This window comes from Centroberyx gerrardi, chromosome 18 (genome assembly GCF_048128805.1).
Source record: "Centroberyx gerrardi isolate f3 chromosome 18, fCenGer3.hap1.cur.20231027, whole genome shotgun sequence".
Classification (NCBI taxonomy): Eukaryota; Metazoa; Chordata; class Actinopteri; order Beryciformes; family Berycidae; genus Centroberyx; species Centroberyx gerrardi.
In genome coordinates this window covers 9,993,660-10,010,969 of record NC_136014.1, presented here as the reverse complement: position 1 = coordinate 10,010,969, position 17,310 = coordinate 9,993,660, and the positions used below count along the sequence as shown (strand labels likewise).

General features: G+C 42.0%; 1 protein-coding gene across 1 annotated transcript in view; it reads right to left on the bottom strand.

Moving 5' to 3' along the window:
* The window catches only part of otofa (otoferlin a), a 70,674-nt gene that overhangs the window by 23,608 nt on the left and 29,756 nt on the right, over positions 1-17,310 (bottom strand). Inside the window, exons 5-11 of the mRNA XM_078289705.1 lie at positions 15,882-16,084; positions 4,858-4,931; positions 3,893-4,019; positions 3,491-3,545; positions 2,373-2,504; positions 707-769; positions 390-474 (exon numbers count right to left, since the gene is read on the bottom strand). Coding sequence (XP_078145831.1) covers positions 390-474; positions 707-769; positions 2,373-2,504; positions 3,491-3,545; positions 3,893-4,019; positions 4,858-4,931; positions 15,882-16,084 — 739 coding nt within the window. The remainder of the gene's footprint in view (positions 1-389; positions 475-706; positions 770-2,372; positions 2,505-3,490; positions 3,546-3,892; positions 4,020-4,857; positions 4,932-15,881; positions 16,085-17,310) is intronic.

The following is a 17,310-nucleotide window of genomic DNA, read 5'->3' as shown; positions in this document are numbered from 1 at the left end:
CAGTATAATTATTAGAGATGCAATCAGCCCTGCCACCAAAAGCCAAAACATGGGACTGAAGACATATTTTCATTTTCAAATAAGCTGACAGAGCTCTAGATACAAACTGACAATATTTGACAATGAAACTATGAAAGTGTATTTTCATATTGAAGCTGTAAAATGTTTACGGTACTTAGAGACTGTTAAGACTGGAGCGCACTACATCTGTACTGAGTTGTGATGGTGAGACAAAGGAGACAAAGACGCAAAAAGCTTTTCCTTCCATTTGCGAGTCCTTCCTCTCAAGGATGTACATATACTGAAGATATACTACATGTACAAAAAAAATCAAAGATCCTAAATGAGCAGTTAATAGATTCATATTGGAGCTGAAGCTTATAGTTTACCAGGCTGAGAGTAAACAGTCCCAACATCCAGTTTGAAGGTCCCGACCAAGGTCCCGCTCCGAAGAAGATTCTTAGAGTGAATCACCTGATCAGAAAGAGTGAAGGATGAGATATAAAAATAATGTGCATACTCTGAAACAATCGTTGTCTTGGAAACGGAATTAACATAAAACAGAAGAGAGGAAGGTTATTGGTTTCACAGACAGACAGACAGACAGACAGACAGACAGACAGACAGACAGACTAATAACTGTGTGTTAGTGCGCTGTTTGTTCAGCAGCATTGCAGTGTGTACTTTTGGGACATGCATTACTCACTGAGAGCTTGATGATCTTGTCAAACATGACATCAGGAGGGACGTGGAAGTCAAAGACAAAATACTGCAGAGAGAAGAGAAAGTCTCCCAATTAAAATGCATTCAGATACGCCTGCCTTGAACTCAGAACACTGAATCACACATTCTTCCTTCAGATTTGCGAGCAAAACGTCCCAAGAAGGATTCCTTTTAGATCAACGCTTTGAAGTTAAGATGAAATCAAGACAGAGTTCAACTAAATCTCACAAAGGAACAAGTAGCACTTTTTGTGATCGTGATCTTTTTATAGAGTTTCATATAGAGTTTCACTCTGATGTGGAGAAGAAGTCCACAGTGAGCTCCCAGAACAAAGTAGTGAATCCTTACAAACACACTTTTTGATGTGAACATAGCCAGGCTGTAGGCCCTAGTCTGATGCTGCACTCTTTCAGATCTTTAGAAGAAGAGGAGAGAGGCTTATAGAGAAAATATATAAAAGGAAAGCTTGTACGCCATATAACTTAATGAACTTTAATCCGCAGATCTTAGCTGCTTGTGGTACGTATAGTGTCATTCAGTCCAAAAAGTGATATTTCTAACATAAAAACAACTGAAATGTGATCTAGATAATGTTATTTTTGTTCCATTCTTTATCAAATTTCTCAAGATGCATTTTTTCTTGTTCTCATTAATGAATCTCTGGATGTCAGTGATGACTATGGATTCCCAGCACAGCTAATATCAGAAAATGATTATTGCCGAGTCATTTCCAGGAATGCGAGCTAAAAGTAGATGTTCTACCGAAGTGAAACAGTTTGCTGCGTAGAAATAACACAAAAGCTGGAAGGAAGAAGGGCCTAGATACAAGGAGAAGAAGCTAAAAGGCCTATTATGTTCATTAGCCTTGGTTCCAGTCGGTCTGTCCGCGGGGGCCTTACAGACAGAAGGAATCGATAGCAGACAAACTGTCATTTCCACTCCCTGCAGGACACAAACCCACAGGCTGAGATCTGCATGATCCTCCCCACCAATCAGCTGCTGACTAACACTTCCCACCAAGATAGAGTCATGCTTATATGGTCTGCACCCTACCTCACTGAGCGACCAAGGCGTCCTAATTATGGATTCTTCTAATGTTGTTTATTGTGTCTCAGGTTTGTTGCTGCTGTGACAATTGAATTTTCCTCCTGTATCCTTAATTTTAAAAATGCTAATATTTTAGAGGATGCAATCATCTACGCATCATCTTCCAAATACTGAGAGCTGACATCAGGTAGCCATTTTTTACAGTATATATAGAATTAATTCTGTTGTATGTGCTATGGTATAGTGTTTTCCTCCTTTACTTCTACAGTACAGCCTAACCTAACTGATGCCATTATTTTGAATTAAATCTCAGCTCGCCTCAGCAACAAATCTCAGGGGACCTTCAATGTCGGCCAGAACTTAGTTTAAGGCAGTTTGTGTCAATTTGATAGCATGACTAGAATACTGCAGCAGTCAGGAACATGGGATCAGCCTTGGAAAAACAATTGTGTTTCTATGGGAGGAACAAAATGAACAACAGGAACGACAAAGTGAAGCTGGCATTCCAGAGGTAACAAGTTAAATTACATTACATAAGAATGTGCCTGTTGCTTTCTTCCAGTTGTGGTTTGAGATGAATTTTTAGATCTTAACAGACTCACCTCATTGTAATACGGGCAGTTGGTTGACTCCTTCATAGATGTGTACTTCTTGTCATCCCCAATCTCCACACACACCACGGGGTCCATGTTGAGGCCCACCAGCTGCCTGGCCTCGATCACTGTGATGCTAATCTGATGGGAGACATTTGGACCATCACAGCAGACTGTGAGTGCTAAAACAAGCTGACTCGACTCCCACAGTGAGATAACCAGCAGCAAATGCCGCCATCATAAATCATGCAACTATGCAGTGAATACCCTGATGGCAAATCAAAGGCAAACAATCCAAATCGATCTTTTCACTGTGAGCAAACTACTGATCCTGATACCAGGCACTAAGGGTCTCTGCTAGATTATAGTTCCTTGGCCTGTGATTTTTCCCTGGGAACTCCCCAGGCCAAAGTGACTGGAGCCTCTGATAGACAAACTAGATTCAGGCTAAGGGTTTCTGGAGCCATGCTCTTTCCCACTGGCTTAATTATTCCACTGCTGAAGAGGAGGCATGGAGAAAGAGACACTGAGATAGACAAAGAAAGAGAAGGCATGCCTGCAACCTACATTTACAGTAAGCTCTAGAGTCTGAATGTCTTCTTTAAGCTTTGTAGATATCCGACCGGCTCTGTGTTTTTAAATTATATAGGCCACTGGCTGGCATGGGAGGATGGGATGAAACCACAGTGTGGAGTTAGTGTGTTACACTAATATGTCCACTATTCCTCATATGCACTCCTCCTTTATCAATGATGATGTGGGAAATAAGAACTCTAGTGTCTGCAGGCAAGCAACAACCTATTTGCAAGTAATAAAATGACTCATCAGTCTGGCACTACTGAGGATAATTTGTACTAGAATTTATATCGTATATCATAAATGTTTGCATTAGTTTAAAAAGGCAGGTGAGCTGAACTCCGGTGGGTTTACCCTCAACTACAGCTCTGCTTCTTCCTCTTCCTCCTCAACTTTCCATAGCTGTTCTGCAGTGATGCTGAGCTGGCTGATGTTTTCACCAGCTTGCTCTCAGGCAGGTTGACAGATATAGGTGGACAGAAGGAGACACACACACATACCTGCACAAACACCACACACACACACACACACACACACACACACACACACACCTGATAATCCACTGGCCTTCCGGAGCTCGGTTCCATCTTGATATCTGGCTTTGACCTGGAGGAAAGCAACACAGTCTAGTGATTTTTCACAGTGGAGTAGCAGAGTATGTGGTCATGTGCTCTGAGTGAAACCTTATTTTCAGGAGTATATGTTATTAAACTGGTAGTACTGTAGAAATGGCTTCAGTTTATTCTGAGACATCAGCAGTTTGAGATGTAGCTACTGACTGAGGCCATTAAAGGATAAATAATTAACTGTGTGTGCCTTAACCTGCATGGATGTGCATGTTTGAGTGCATTCCTGTACCTGTGTATGTGTGTGCGTGTGAGTGTGTGTGTGCACGTGGGTCTGTGTGTGTGCACGTATTGAGTGTGTGTACAGTAGGAACAGTAGGTGCAGACCTCTTGTTGGAGACGTTGGTGGTGACGGCGGTGACAGAGGCCAGAGAGATGGTGTCTGGGTCCAGGGCTCCAGCCAGTCGCATGGCCTTCCTGTCCAGGTCCTCCATGTCCAGGACCGCCGGCTCATCTGGACAGCAAGATCAGAGCGGTGATGTCATTGAAAACAGCAAAAACATAGATTTTTGGTAGCACAGGCCATATCTGTTGTTGCTTCTTGTCTATATGTGTATGGCCAACAACAACTTGAGATCTGGGCTGCAACATGGATTTTACTCTCTGGCCAAATTGTGGAGTAAAACATTTTTAGATCTTCCAAACTTGCTAAACATTTTTATTTTTTCACTGCAGCAGTATTTAATGTTAGGGTTGGACATGAGGTCTCAAGTTAAACTTACAGTTAAGGTGATGGTTAGGTTTGTAATAAGCTAAGACACATACCAGCAACAAAACCAGAGGCACTTGAGCTGGCAAATGTCCCACCACAATCACCAATGATATATTAAACATAATCACTTATGCTAATGAGGTCATTAATTGGCAAATATCTTCACATAACACATGCGGTGGCATTAATATGAACTCTGTATCTTAAAGCGTTACGAAGTTGCAGTAGTTTCATGAAAATCTGTTTTGTTTGTCCTCATTAATATGCAAATGTATGCAGCAAAATGCTCCAAAGTCTAATCAGATCATCTTCTCTGCAGAGAGAACCTGCGGTGTCAGTATGAATTCAGTTATTGTGTTCACAAGAATGTGTCCACACACACACACACACACACCCACACACACAGACAGATGCCACCATGACGACATCATGTCCCACATACCATGTACAATGATGACGGGACAGAAAAGTTCAACTCATTCATTCATGTTTGGGGTCTCATGCCATATCAGCTGTTGTGTCTTGTCCATGTCTCTGATCAATAACCCAAGATCAACATCACACAAATGTTTTTGTTTACCTCCTTTCTTGTGGTCGTCTTTGGAGCTCTTGATCTTGCCGAGCTTCATGGCTGAGAAAACTCCCTTCCCTGCTCTGGTGGAGGAGACAGAGACGGAGGATGGGAAGACGGGGGGATTGGTATCATGAAAGTGAACTGGAGTCGGATTCACTGCTGATCCACACTCAGATCAACCAGTTCCAACACAAAAATGTCTCATAAAAAGCATTCTACATGAGAAATATCCTCAGAGGAGACTGATGAACATAAATGGTGGAATTAGTGACTTCAGCAGAACACGGGACATAATGAAAGTGCAACCCGACACCATCACTCCATACATCATGTACATCTTTGTAACCCAGCTAGACATTTCATTCCATCTCAAACCAGTTGATTTGCTTCCCCCCCACCACCACCCCTCCGGACCCTCAATCACAAAACAAAAGTATCCGGTGTCTCCACATTGATATTATCTGGATCGCATATCACCGCGACTACAAAGGGCCCGTGATGTCACCAGCGGGCCGACAAATGAGCGGCCTTAATAATTAAAAATGAGTGTGACCGTCCAATTTGCTGCGGATATGGATACATGTCAGGAAATTAATGAATAGGAGGTTTTCTGTTTGTTTCCTCAAGCGTTTCGAGTGAAGGACTGTATCGGAGTTCAGTTTCTGCTTTGATCTTTCCTCCATTATACCAGCGGAGCCCGTCAACCTCTTTTCATGGAAAGTGGAAAATTAGGAGAGATATGCGGTCTTTTTAAAGAAATGTACTATAGGTCTACATCTCATTTGATGGAGCACTGTACACCGCTGAATGCCCTGAGCCATTTGAAACATGAAAGCCTCGGGAATGGGAACACAAGTCGAGAAAGGCTATGGAATTCCTCATCACAGTAAAGGTCAAACGCTCTTCCAGTCAATTCAAATCAAGGCCGAGCACACTTAAGGCTAAGTGTTCTCCTTGGAATATCAGCTTCCACCATGTCCATTAAGCAGTTTGACCAGTTCATGTTTCCATATGACTGACAAGTTCACTAAATTGTCCAGTGCATGCATTAAAAATCCTTAGAGAAAGACCTTAGATTTGTTAAGTGCAAATTCAGAGGTTCAGTTAATACCATCCGCCTCATTCAACCTATTCAACAAACCGAAAGAGAAATGTGTTTCATACGTACCACATGAAAGACACCGCTGGTCCGACCCAACTCATAAAGAGAGGTTCGATCACCATGAACCCTCTCCACAAAACAGCTTCCTCCTAGCTTTTTTTAACTAGATTGCCATATTCTTCATCTATCAGGTAGCAGGTATTCCAGACCAAGCAGGCAGAAAGCTTAAGAGCTATACAGGTGAGTGGATGATGTGTGATGTGTTGGGCGGAGAGGAGGGGAGGGACAGAGGGGTGGAGGTACATGGTGCAGAGAGGAGGGAGGGGGAGGGGGGGGGCCAGCTACACCACCAAAGAAGAAGATGAGACTGTGCACAAGCACGACTAGACAGCTTCCAGAGTTAATACATACAGAGAAAGAAAGCAAACACACAAGCTATAAATGTGATTATTGTAAAAAACAAATGTCAGCCAAACTTTCTCAACAAATTTTCAACAAGGTATTCAACAAGGCAAGTCAAGGTATCAACTAAAGTTTCACGTGAATTCTTTTACAGTGCAGACCAAGGGGCTTGAGACAAAAAATCCTTGAAAGTAAAATACTTAAAAAGGAACGGCAGAAAGTGCCCATAATTAGGAACACCCAGTTTTGCATGTCAACCTGTTCAAATTTTTTCATTAAGTTGTCATATATTCATGTGTGAATGTGACTACTGTCCCCAGTGGGCCACCATAGGAGATTTTTGTGAGCCTATGACTGGGGGATTCTTTCCATTGTGCTCTGGGCAAGAAAACGTGTGGAACGTGGTATATTATAATTTAAAATAAAGAAAATCTTAGTGGTACAAATGGAGTATTATCTGCAATATACAATGTAAGTGTATTATTTCACAGTTTAATAAAACTTTCCCCTAAAAAGGACCAAAATGGCCATAAAAATCAGATCAAGAGGGCAAAATGCCTTCTGAAAGACCATTAATTTCTTACCCTGGTGCAGGCACACACACGTACACACACACAGCGTGAAGCCGTTTCCCCTCACAGTGCCTTGTCAAAAGAATGAGTGCTCTCACTCGCTCCACAGTCGAGTCAACCCCGAGGATTACAGCGAGGGGCTTAACTTGTCAGGCAGCTGAATGATCTCAGAGGCAAAGTAGAATCAGCGGGAAGTCAGCTGTCTCTCAACCAGAGAAGCACACTTTTCATCTTAATGGCGATAAACAGTGTATTACCCCAACTAAATAGATGTAGAGCAGGGAGTATAGGGGGGTTGCGATCGTATGAGTTGAGTAAATAGTGGCTTCCCTTGCCCTTTGTCTATGGAAATTAACATTATCAAGGGTAAAGGGCGAATCCGGTGCACTGTAACAGTTTTTTTCAACCAAAACAGAAGAGAATCATTGGAAAACTCCAAACCAGCAAAGTCAAATCTTCTACTTACTTGTCTTTCCCTCCCTTGCCGCTCTTTTCCTTTCCTTTGCTGTGCCAGGTAAAGGGCGAACACAAGGACAAACATCAGACACAAGCTGAGTTTAAACGAAATGAGCCTTGACAGTTTTTCCACTTTGTTTTTTAATAAGTTATCTCCACGATGCTGACTTAATGATGAGATGTAGCCTTTACAAAGGTCAGCGAGTAGGTAAAAAAAAGTTAATGTGGAGTCATTACGAGTGTGAAAATACGGAACATGCAAATTCACGCTGCGCTTTGGAAGTTTGGAGGTAGAACTAATGAAATGTCAAACTTTTAAAGAAACCGGAAAGAAGGGGCGATTTGTTGAGAAAGTTCTACAAAACAGTTTGTAATGAAGTCTCAGTTCAGTACCCATGTGGGGCAGAGAGTTGAAAAACAGAGAATACCTATTGTTCCTCTCCTTCTTTTCCTTGGGTCTGAAATACGGAGCAAAATTGCATTGGTGACTGCTGTTAGCGACTTAAACCGTAACATCAAAACACTGCAAATCAACCAAACACAAACACACACACACACACGCACACACACACACACAGCTTGAATCAGAACTGGAGCTCATTCAAGCTTTCTTGGGTATACAGATAACAAGCTATTGTACACAAGGCACAGACACAAGAATTGCATACTAAAACAGTGTGTGTGTGTGTGTGTGTGTGTGTGTGTGTGTGTGTGTGTACTGTACCTGGGATCCAGACTCTCTCTGCAGGAGAATGATAAACGCATGTGCTTAAATTTGAACATGAATTGTACTGTATAATGTCTGGGGATGATTGTGTGTATGAATCAATAATACATACAAGAATGAATAAATCGCAAGGCTACATGTGTAAATTATAGCGAAGATGAATGATTTAAGTAAAGCAAAATTTATTCCCAAGGTTATTTGCAGCCTGATTTACATCTCCTCTCTAAAGATTATAATTCACACAGTTATGTATCTATCTTTAATATGCATGGCAGGGAGTGGGGAGAGAAGTGTGGACAAGTGCATGAATTGCAGTTAACTCCAGAGACTGACTTTGAACTTAGTGCAAGTCGATGAGTGTGTGGATTCATGGCACTTTTACGTGTGAGCAGTTACATCACATTATTTGCTCAGTGTAACAGAAAAACAGTTGAATGAATATAAATAAATAAAAAGGAGGATAAAAAAAAATTCAAGCAGCCTCTGATCAATAATTCATTGACATATACTGTACAGTAGGTTCTGCTCTGGGGGCTTCGCTGAATGGAGCTGAATGGAGAGAATGAGATACCCCACACCCACCTGTTCTCACACACACACACACACACACAAATGTATACATTTCTGTGAGTGGGTCCCATGGACTCCAGCCAGACAAAGATCGGCTCCACCAGACAACACAGTCGGGGATGAAAACTTTCCAGCTCATCGGCTCTCGCTAAACCAGAACCTTCTGTCCTGTCCTGAAAACGTATCGAGTGTTCTGCAGTCTTCACTCCAATACCTGAGGGTTTTTTTTTTCTGTGATGCTCAGGGACTCAAGAAGTGTTTTTCCAACTTTCCATTCTGACTGCACTAACTATACAAGTCCTGTACTTCTACGACAGAAATGTACAAAACGGAACATCAATGATATTTGATATTTAATTGACACCTGTGATCTCCAGCGCTTTGTGCAGCCACTCCACTCGCCCCGAGGTTTTACGAGGAAGTTAATCGATTCGGTAATTGGTTTTCTTTGCCTGTGATCTTGGGAGGGTTTGCTTATAACTTCACTCTCATTAGTGTCACGTCGTTAGAAGCTTATGCATATTTAATGCTCTCACACCGAAATATCCTGTGAGCATTCGTGGCCTACATAAGGCAAACAAAACATAAAAGAAGTCTTTGACTCCCATATTGTGCGTTTATGTGTGTGCTTTAGCATTTGTGTCTGTGTGTGTGTGTGTGTGTGTGTGTGTGGTGGGGGGAGAGAGATGGACTCACACAATACAGTATGTAACAATGTGCATGCGTGCGTGTGTGTGTATGCATGTGTAAGAGACAGGGAGAGAGAGAGAGAGCGAGAAAGAAAGAAAGAAACAAAAAAATGAAAAGAAAGCAAGAAGGAAAGAAAGACACTGAAGAAAAGGAGGAAGTGGGAGACAGAAAATACAGAAAGCAAGAGTATGAGAATACAACAACCAGGTCTTCTATGAATCCCCATCACTTTTTAAATTTTAATCTTTCTCCGCTCCAAATAGCATTGTTGCATTTTTTACTCTGTTATTGCATCAAGCTTTGGGCTGCACAGACTCTCTGGACGATACGCCTTCAGTCAGACTGGAGGAAAAAGGTTTCAAAGGAAACATGTTTCTTTTTTTCACGACATCCCCGATGACGTCTAAGTCCAAGGGATTCCGGATGTATTGCTTTATATAATCCAACTCTAATGAGAAGACCAGCTCCTCTAAATCCGAATATTAGGATGTAGGTAAAGTGAAAAGTTCTAACAGAATAAGGAGAAACCAGATCTGGGTCAAACAGCAGTTGGAAATTCTTTTTTTTTTTCCTGTTTAGAGTGCCAGACAGTTTGACTCCAGGCAATCCCAGAAAGTATCCCACAGTAAATTCAGTACACGTTACTGTCCTGGCAACTTGCTGACACTATCCGAATTGTAAACCCGAGCCAGCTGATGCTTCACCCAACCTACAAACATGCCGAGAAATATGCCTAACTCCTATTTGAACCGTGTCTGGGACGAACACACAGAGGCGACGCAGGAGTTTTACCCCAAGAGGCAGATCTTCATGTCGTCATCGTCTGCTCCCACATCGGGGCTTGGAACAGGGGAACAACAACAGAGGGGAAACTTACACGTTCGCTCAAAGCGTTCAGAATTACATACTGTACCGTAGTATCACACAAAAGCAGAGAAAATGCACCACAGCAAACCACAGCAAAGCACGACGTCGGAGCTGACAGAACCAGAGCGAACCCTCTGGAGAATACAGCTCCGTGAAGAGAAACAGAGGAATGTCAAAGCTACAGAAGAGAGCTGCTTCAACCCACCGGCTTTCTCAGCAGTCAGGAGAACAGATGAAGAGTGTTGTTCCAAAATGGGATATCCATCAATTTAAAAAAAAGTGATACGAAATGAGCGATAACACAAAATGAAAACAATAGGATAGTATAATTTAACTCGTAGGTTGACAAAATGACAACACATTTACAAGCTGCATTTTCGATATTTTAGAGATTTTTAAAGACCAAACTTGGAGGATGATTTTTTTTTTTTTTACAATGGATATAACATTTTTCTCTTCAGTTGTGGCACGCATAGGTGAGCTCCAAACTGATCTGCACTTGTTGAAGCCTAATCTGTAATTGTAGGATGTCACCCTCTGTTGAAACACCAATGTTTTGATTCACTGGTCTGAAGACATTTTCCATTAACTGACAAGGACTTACTGTACAGTTTTAAAAAGACTGACAGTAAGCTAAACATGAGTTGTATTACGAGGCTGCATATGGTTCTTAATTTGCATCAATAATTTGAAAACTGAAGTGATATCTGTATACCTGCACTTACTCCGAGTTATATGGGCAGCAATGAAATAAAATCCCTCAACAACCTTGAATGCATGTATAAATACAAAATCTATATATGAATCTCATGTTTTTATAGTTGCTAAGAGACATTTTAGCCACAGGTATGAGTGTCTCCAGAGGGAAACAGTGCTGCAGTGAGCTCCCAACGCCCGGGACGATGAACACTACAGCTGCTGCTACTGTCGCTGTTTAAAACCATAGAGATAAAAACCAGAGAGATAAAACACTGCACAACACCTGCGACACAGTGCTGCATGATGCATCATCAGCGTGTGACATCAAAGACGGTCTTTGAAGACACGACGATCACACGTTGGCAGACAAAATGAATCACGCATTAAAACCAGAAAAAAAAATTAATAAATCAACACGCTTGAGTAAATTAGCCTTCCCACAGAAGCTTTGCTCAGGCTAGCTTGAGTGCGAATGCGATGTTATGCAAATGCAGTGTGCATATTTAAGTGGTTAGAATAAACACAATCACTATTTACATAAATATGCATCAGAGAGGTACTCATTCATGGATTGTTTCCACAGGGACAAATCCTCTCTGATTAGTCCTTTGGACCAGTGTTACAGCATGATCAAACTCTCATATGTCTTCATTTCATAAAGTTGTGTCAAGCCATTAGATGAAATACTGCTGCTCCTTCATCTCCTGCATTTGATGTCCACAGATCAAGTGGCAACTGGAGCCTTAAGTCCATTCTCTTCAGGTCTGGCACGTGCGCTCCTTTGCATGCACTATTCAGTGGATCTGCTTCACTGGCAGTAAAAACATACAGGGGGTGATTTATTCATTAGGAATAACAAAACCCCTGCAACACAACAGCGTGCTGATTTTGCAGGGGTGCAGATTACACAAAATGCTTTCAGGCCGCCGCCATAAATCATTGTGGAGGCCCAGAGAGGATGCAGAGCCGGGGAGAGGGGGAGAAGGGAGAAGGGGAAAGGGCTGGGTGAGTCAATTCTGGGTGGGATTGGAGATTTTCATTCAATCACATGGACGAAGAGGAACCTGTAAGCCTTAAGAGACCACCGACATTCTATTGCACTCATACTGTTCAGATATCTACACACACACGCACACGAATCCTGTCAGATTCAATGCCCAGTGAAAACTGAAGCGAGTGCAAACTGTGCTATAACCAGCATACATGACCTTTATGCTATAGGTGATGTAACAGCGATAGACAGCTTTGGCTGGAGCCCCATGCACCGAGAGGAGGCAGTTCTTCTGTTTAATCTTCAACCTCACATTCATATCAGCGTGTAAGAGCTGCATCTCTGGTTTGAGTCATGGTAGAGGAGGAAGGGAGCTGCTTTCGGCTGCGCCTCTCAAGTGTTTGAGGAATTCAATACATCTCCTGTTCTCATTAAGTCTCAATCAAGCCTCAAGGATCATAAAGACCTTTGGGCAGCTGGTGGCAATCCTGGTGCAAATTCTCCAAACTATGTAGTACACACACACACACACACACACACACACACAGCCTCTAGGTGCATTTCTCCAGCTTGGAAAATGCCCCCAGCTACATTACATTAATGCGCAACTCATCGAAGAAGATTAGTTTACGATTAGCAAAACAGGATGCAAATCACAAATTGAATAGAATATGTGCACCGCTCTGCTGCTGATGAAGACATACGGTGTTGCACGGGATAATTTGCTGTTTTATTGCTGTGAAATGTCATCATGAATAATGCGAAATTATCATAAACGATGTCAGTAACAGTGCCTCGGAGGGACAGACAGCGAATTGCTCACACGGGTGTTTGAAATTCTTACTGACGAGGTGCAACTGCTGTGAAATAAAGAGGAGTGTGTGTTATTCATGCAAAGCTGGAACACACACAACAGCACACAAGAAGGTGGAATCAGAAAGATGGGAATCTAACAGCAAGCCAGAGGAGATATACCTGGAGGCTAAACTGTTCCTGACATCCTCCTCCTCTTTCTCCTCCTCCTCCTCTTCCCTATAGAGATGAGATGGTCATCCCAGAGAGGTTATTACCACCGACATATTCACGCCTCATCTCCAGAGCAATTAACACTGTCTGATATTGGGTGCAACAGAGTTCAGGACACCAACAAAAGACCGGTAAAAAGTTTAATTCTGAAAACCTCTGAAGCGGAGATGGTATTTCAGGATATTAAAGTTTGGGATGAGAAGTGGCAGGGCTATTAAAAAACTTTCCACAAGGCCATCAATCTGCCCACCACCAGTGTGCTGATGAATGGAGGTGGATCTGTTGGCCAGCCTGCAGGTTGTTCTCTGCCGGTTTTCCATCAGTATTTTCTCAGCAATTCTTTCGGTTTTCTTCCAACACAAAAGCCCCGCGGCGTCCCTTCTGAGTGCTGACTGACAGCTCTTTGTTACCACGGCGACTGGATGACAGGCGCCCTCGTCGAGCGCCAAGGACGGAGGGCTTGTGTGTTATGTGAGAAGGTGAGGAATTGCAGATGAATGTGGTATAATGCCCAATATACTGATTTGTGTGTATGTGTGTGGTGAGTGGGTGGGTGGGGGTTGGGATGGGACGGGGGGAGTTGTAGGATAGCCTATACTGAATATACTTAGCATACACTGAATATATTTAGCATATACTGAACAGTTTTGAGTTTCTCATGTTTGATCAAGGTTTGATATCAACCTTCACTTCTCTTTCACTGTACATTCAGTCTCTCTCCGGGGTAGCGCTGTCTTTTTTACTGACAATTTTTCTTTGTGTACCAAGTCCTAATAGATGTTATGTAACTCCCGTGGGACGCGCTACAACTTCCATTAACCAACTTTTCTTGTTTTTCTTGGGTTTCTTCAAATCTCACTTTCTCTCCGTTTAATTCCAGAGGCTACAAGAAAATGCATTTTCAGCATTAAACTTCGACAAACAAAAACAAAACCAGGCCCACACGCGTGCACACACACACACACACACACACATATTCACACACACATTTAACATGCATTATAATGATGGATTTAGGGCTCTGGATGAGTAGACAATCTCAGTGGAAATCAATACCACCCACAGATTATTCCACAAATTATTCAGCAAATACGCAACAAGCCAACCACAGAGGGAAACCCAGTATCAGGACAAAGGAAAGCCTGGTGGGCAGGGGGTCGTTTCATACAGTGCTAATTTCATACTAAATCTCCATTAACCTCTTATAGCCTATTATTATTGTGAACCATGAAAATATGCAGTCATTTGCTTTCATTTTGGGTGATGATTTCAGTTTTGGATTCTAAACAGTGTAAACTGACCATGTAACTCCAGCTATGATGTTTTTCATTTATTCATTTGAACTTGAAAGGTTTATATGGTTGTTGTGATGAGCAAGTTCCAGACCCCTAAGGCCCATAAAACCCACTCAAAACCCACTGTACATTTTTAAATATCCATGAGTGCTGGTGGGAAAATTGACAAGTTTCTCTCAATCCCTGGAAAGCTGACTCTTTGGAAAGACAAGGATTTCATCTGATTCAGATGTGTCCTTCGCAGATTGATATACGCAGGTTTCTGCTGTTCCTTTTCAGACTTTGGCAATTCAGCTTGCACACTAAGGATTTTGGGCCTGCCTTCCCTTGTGCGCAGGTTTATTCAAAACCTTGGTTTCATTGTACTCCCCATCGGTATGATGGATGTTCGAGCCATTGATTTTCTCCTTTTCATGTCTTTCTGCTGTAGCATTGTCTTTAAATACCGATTTCATTTTTGCTTTGGATGACAGCATACCCAGGCTGAATAGGCAACATCTCTTTGGGACTAAGATGCTAAATCTGAAATGATTTAGGCTATTACATCAAAAGATAATGACAACTGCTTTCTACTCAACTCACCAACAAGCCACTCTCTGCCTTGTTCATTGCATTGAAACTTTGCACACTTGTTACGGCAATGTCTGCATGGTATACTGGAATGTTTATGGGACATACACATGGCGTACACATGACGTTTGTTTGACAAATTGTTTTTGATCGTGTGTCTTTGTGTGTCAGTGTCAGGCCAATGTACTGTACATGTTCTTTAGTGGTCTGCTCATTTCCATTAAGCTTGCAGGCAGTAGGATCCCCACAACATCCCCGAACACGCTGTCCATCTGTATTACACCCATGTTGCTCCATACATTACATGCTACTCCATGTTACATGTGTCCTCTCCATACTAGTGATAGATGCTGCATCAGCTGGACAGTTTGAGGCCGCATCCATATGCACCTGCTGGATGCACTGATCGTCTGTTAAACTCATCACATTTAGGCCTAAATGATGTATGGCCGCCCTCTGCATGCCCTGGTCATGCCATTTCCTGTCATGATCCCTTAAAAACTTGAGCAGATAAATGGCTTGACACATCTTGTTGTGGACAGTCATCAAATTGCTTCAAATACCATTCCAAGCAACAGCATTGCACAGTCTAATTCAAATTTTTGTGACTCAACAATTCCTATCCTATTTAATGTCTTTGGCTTTTATTAGTATGTGGGTATGTTTTACATCAGGGCACCGATGGGCCCGTTATTGAAGGGTTTTGAGCACATAAGGAAAGAAGTGTACAAATGGACTTAAGTGAGAGTCAAAATCTGCATATGGTAATGTGAAGGTGGACACTACTTCACATTAAGCATCACTATGCGACACTTAAATCAAGGTCTGAATGGGGTTGAATGTGAATAGCTTACAAATTGAATTAGGCCCACAACACCTCAAGAAGGCTCAACAGTGTATCCCAGCGTCCCAGAAACACCCCCCTCTTTGCCCAGACTCAGCAAACCCAAGTCCACTACACTGCTCTGTCACCTGCACCTTTGTTACCAACAACAGTACTTTACAATACACGCTACCATCAATCTTCCTTTCTATTCAGAACATTAAGTTAAGTTTCACTCACTTCCTGAAGGTCGGTATGGATCCATGTAAGGATCGTCCGGGGGACGTCCCCGACCCGTGGCTTTGTCCTGACAGTAAGCTGTCTGTCTCAAAGGCAAACGTCCCGTCGCGGTCGTCAGGGGCATCACAGCAGAACTCCCCGTCGCTCCACACCCCCACCGTGCCATCCATGGTCTGGTATCTGATCTCTATGGAAACGCTGGTCTGCAACAGGATGGCAGATCGATGACAATGAGCTTATAGTATCGATAAACAGTTAAGAAACACTGCTTTTTCACACTGGACTTCCATGGTGGGTGCGATTATTTAGCCTTAGAGCATTTGGAGGAAAGATCATAAGCAGTACATGTAGGATTTTCTCTTCATGTTTAAAAAGCCACCTCTGTGAGCTGTAGCCTATCAGCAGATCTCATTATTTCTCCTCTCAGCAGCTTGATGGTTCATTTAACCTTCCACCAAAAAAATTCCAAGGACTTGGAATGGTAAATCCAACCTGAAAAGTCCCAAAATGTCAAAATGCAAAGAACAATGCAGATCCTTGAAGCTACTCCTATTTGTGTGTTTATTTGTTAGAACAAGAGTGTACTATCATAACTCAACTGATAAGCTATTAATTTACTGAACAGTCTGTCAAGGTTATTTTACATTATTTTAATACAGACACTTAGGCACTTTAGGCTTTATGCATTTATGTTTGGGTGATTTTTCTTGTTTTGTTTTCTTGTTTTAGTTGCTGCAAACACATTGCTCCTTGGGGAAATGAATATGTATACATAATATAAATGAATACATAAATGAAAAAAAAACAGAAACAGAAATAAAACATAGTCTCTCTGAATTCAATTCAATTCAATTCAATTCAATTCAATTCAATTCAATTCAATGAGCTTTATTGGCATGGAAGTTAAGAATCAGAATCAGAAATAATGCTAAGTTACAACTGGTCACCTATATAGAGTAACAATATTTTATATATATGGACTATACAGGATGACAACGCGTCAAATATATAGAATGAGAATTGATCAAATATTTCAAGATCAGGTCCAGCTACGCAGAGCCTCTAGCTTTGTGACCGGACGTGACATATTATGCAGCAATTGGGGCGGTTTATCCTTCACCATGAAGATAATGAAGTTTCATCTTGGAACATTTCCCACAGGGAGGAATATTTTTCACAGTGGAGGAAGAAGTTCATTTCTGTTTCTCCCTCCCCCGCCTTGCAGTGACCACAGACACGCTCCTCTCTGGGTAGCCTTTTTATATCGTCCCTTTTTCTATAGCAAATTGGTGGCCTGTATTTGGTCAGGATTTGTCTCTGCCTTGTATCTCTGACGGAATAGAGACACTCAGCCAATTCATATTTTCTATTTGGGGCCAAATAGCAATTTTGTTGGGGTTTTGCTTTGTGCTCCAAATACAGATCTTTT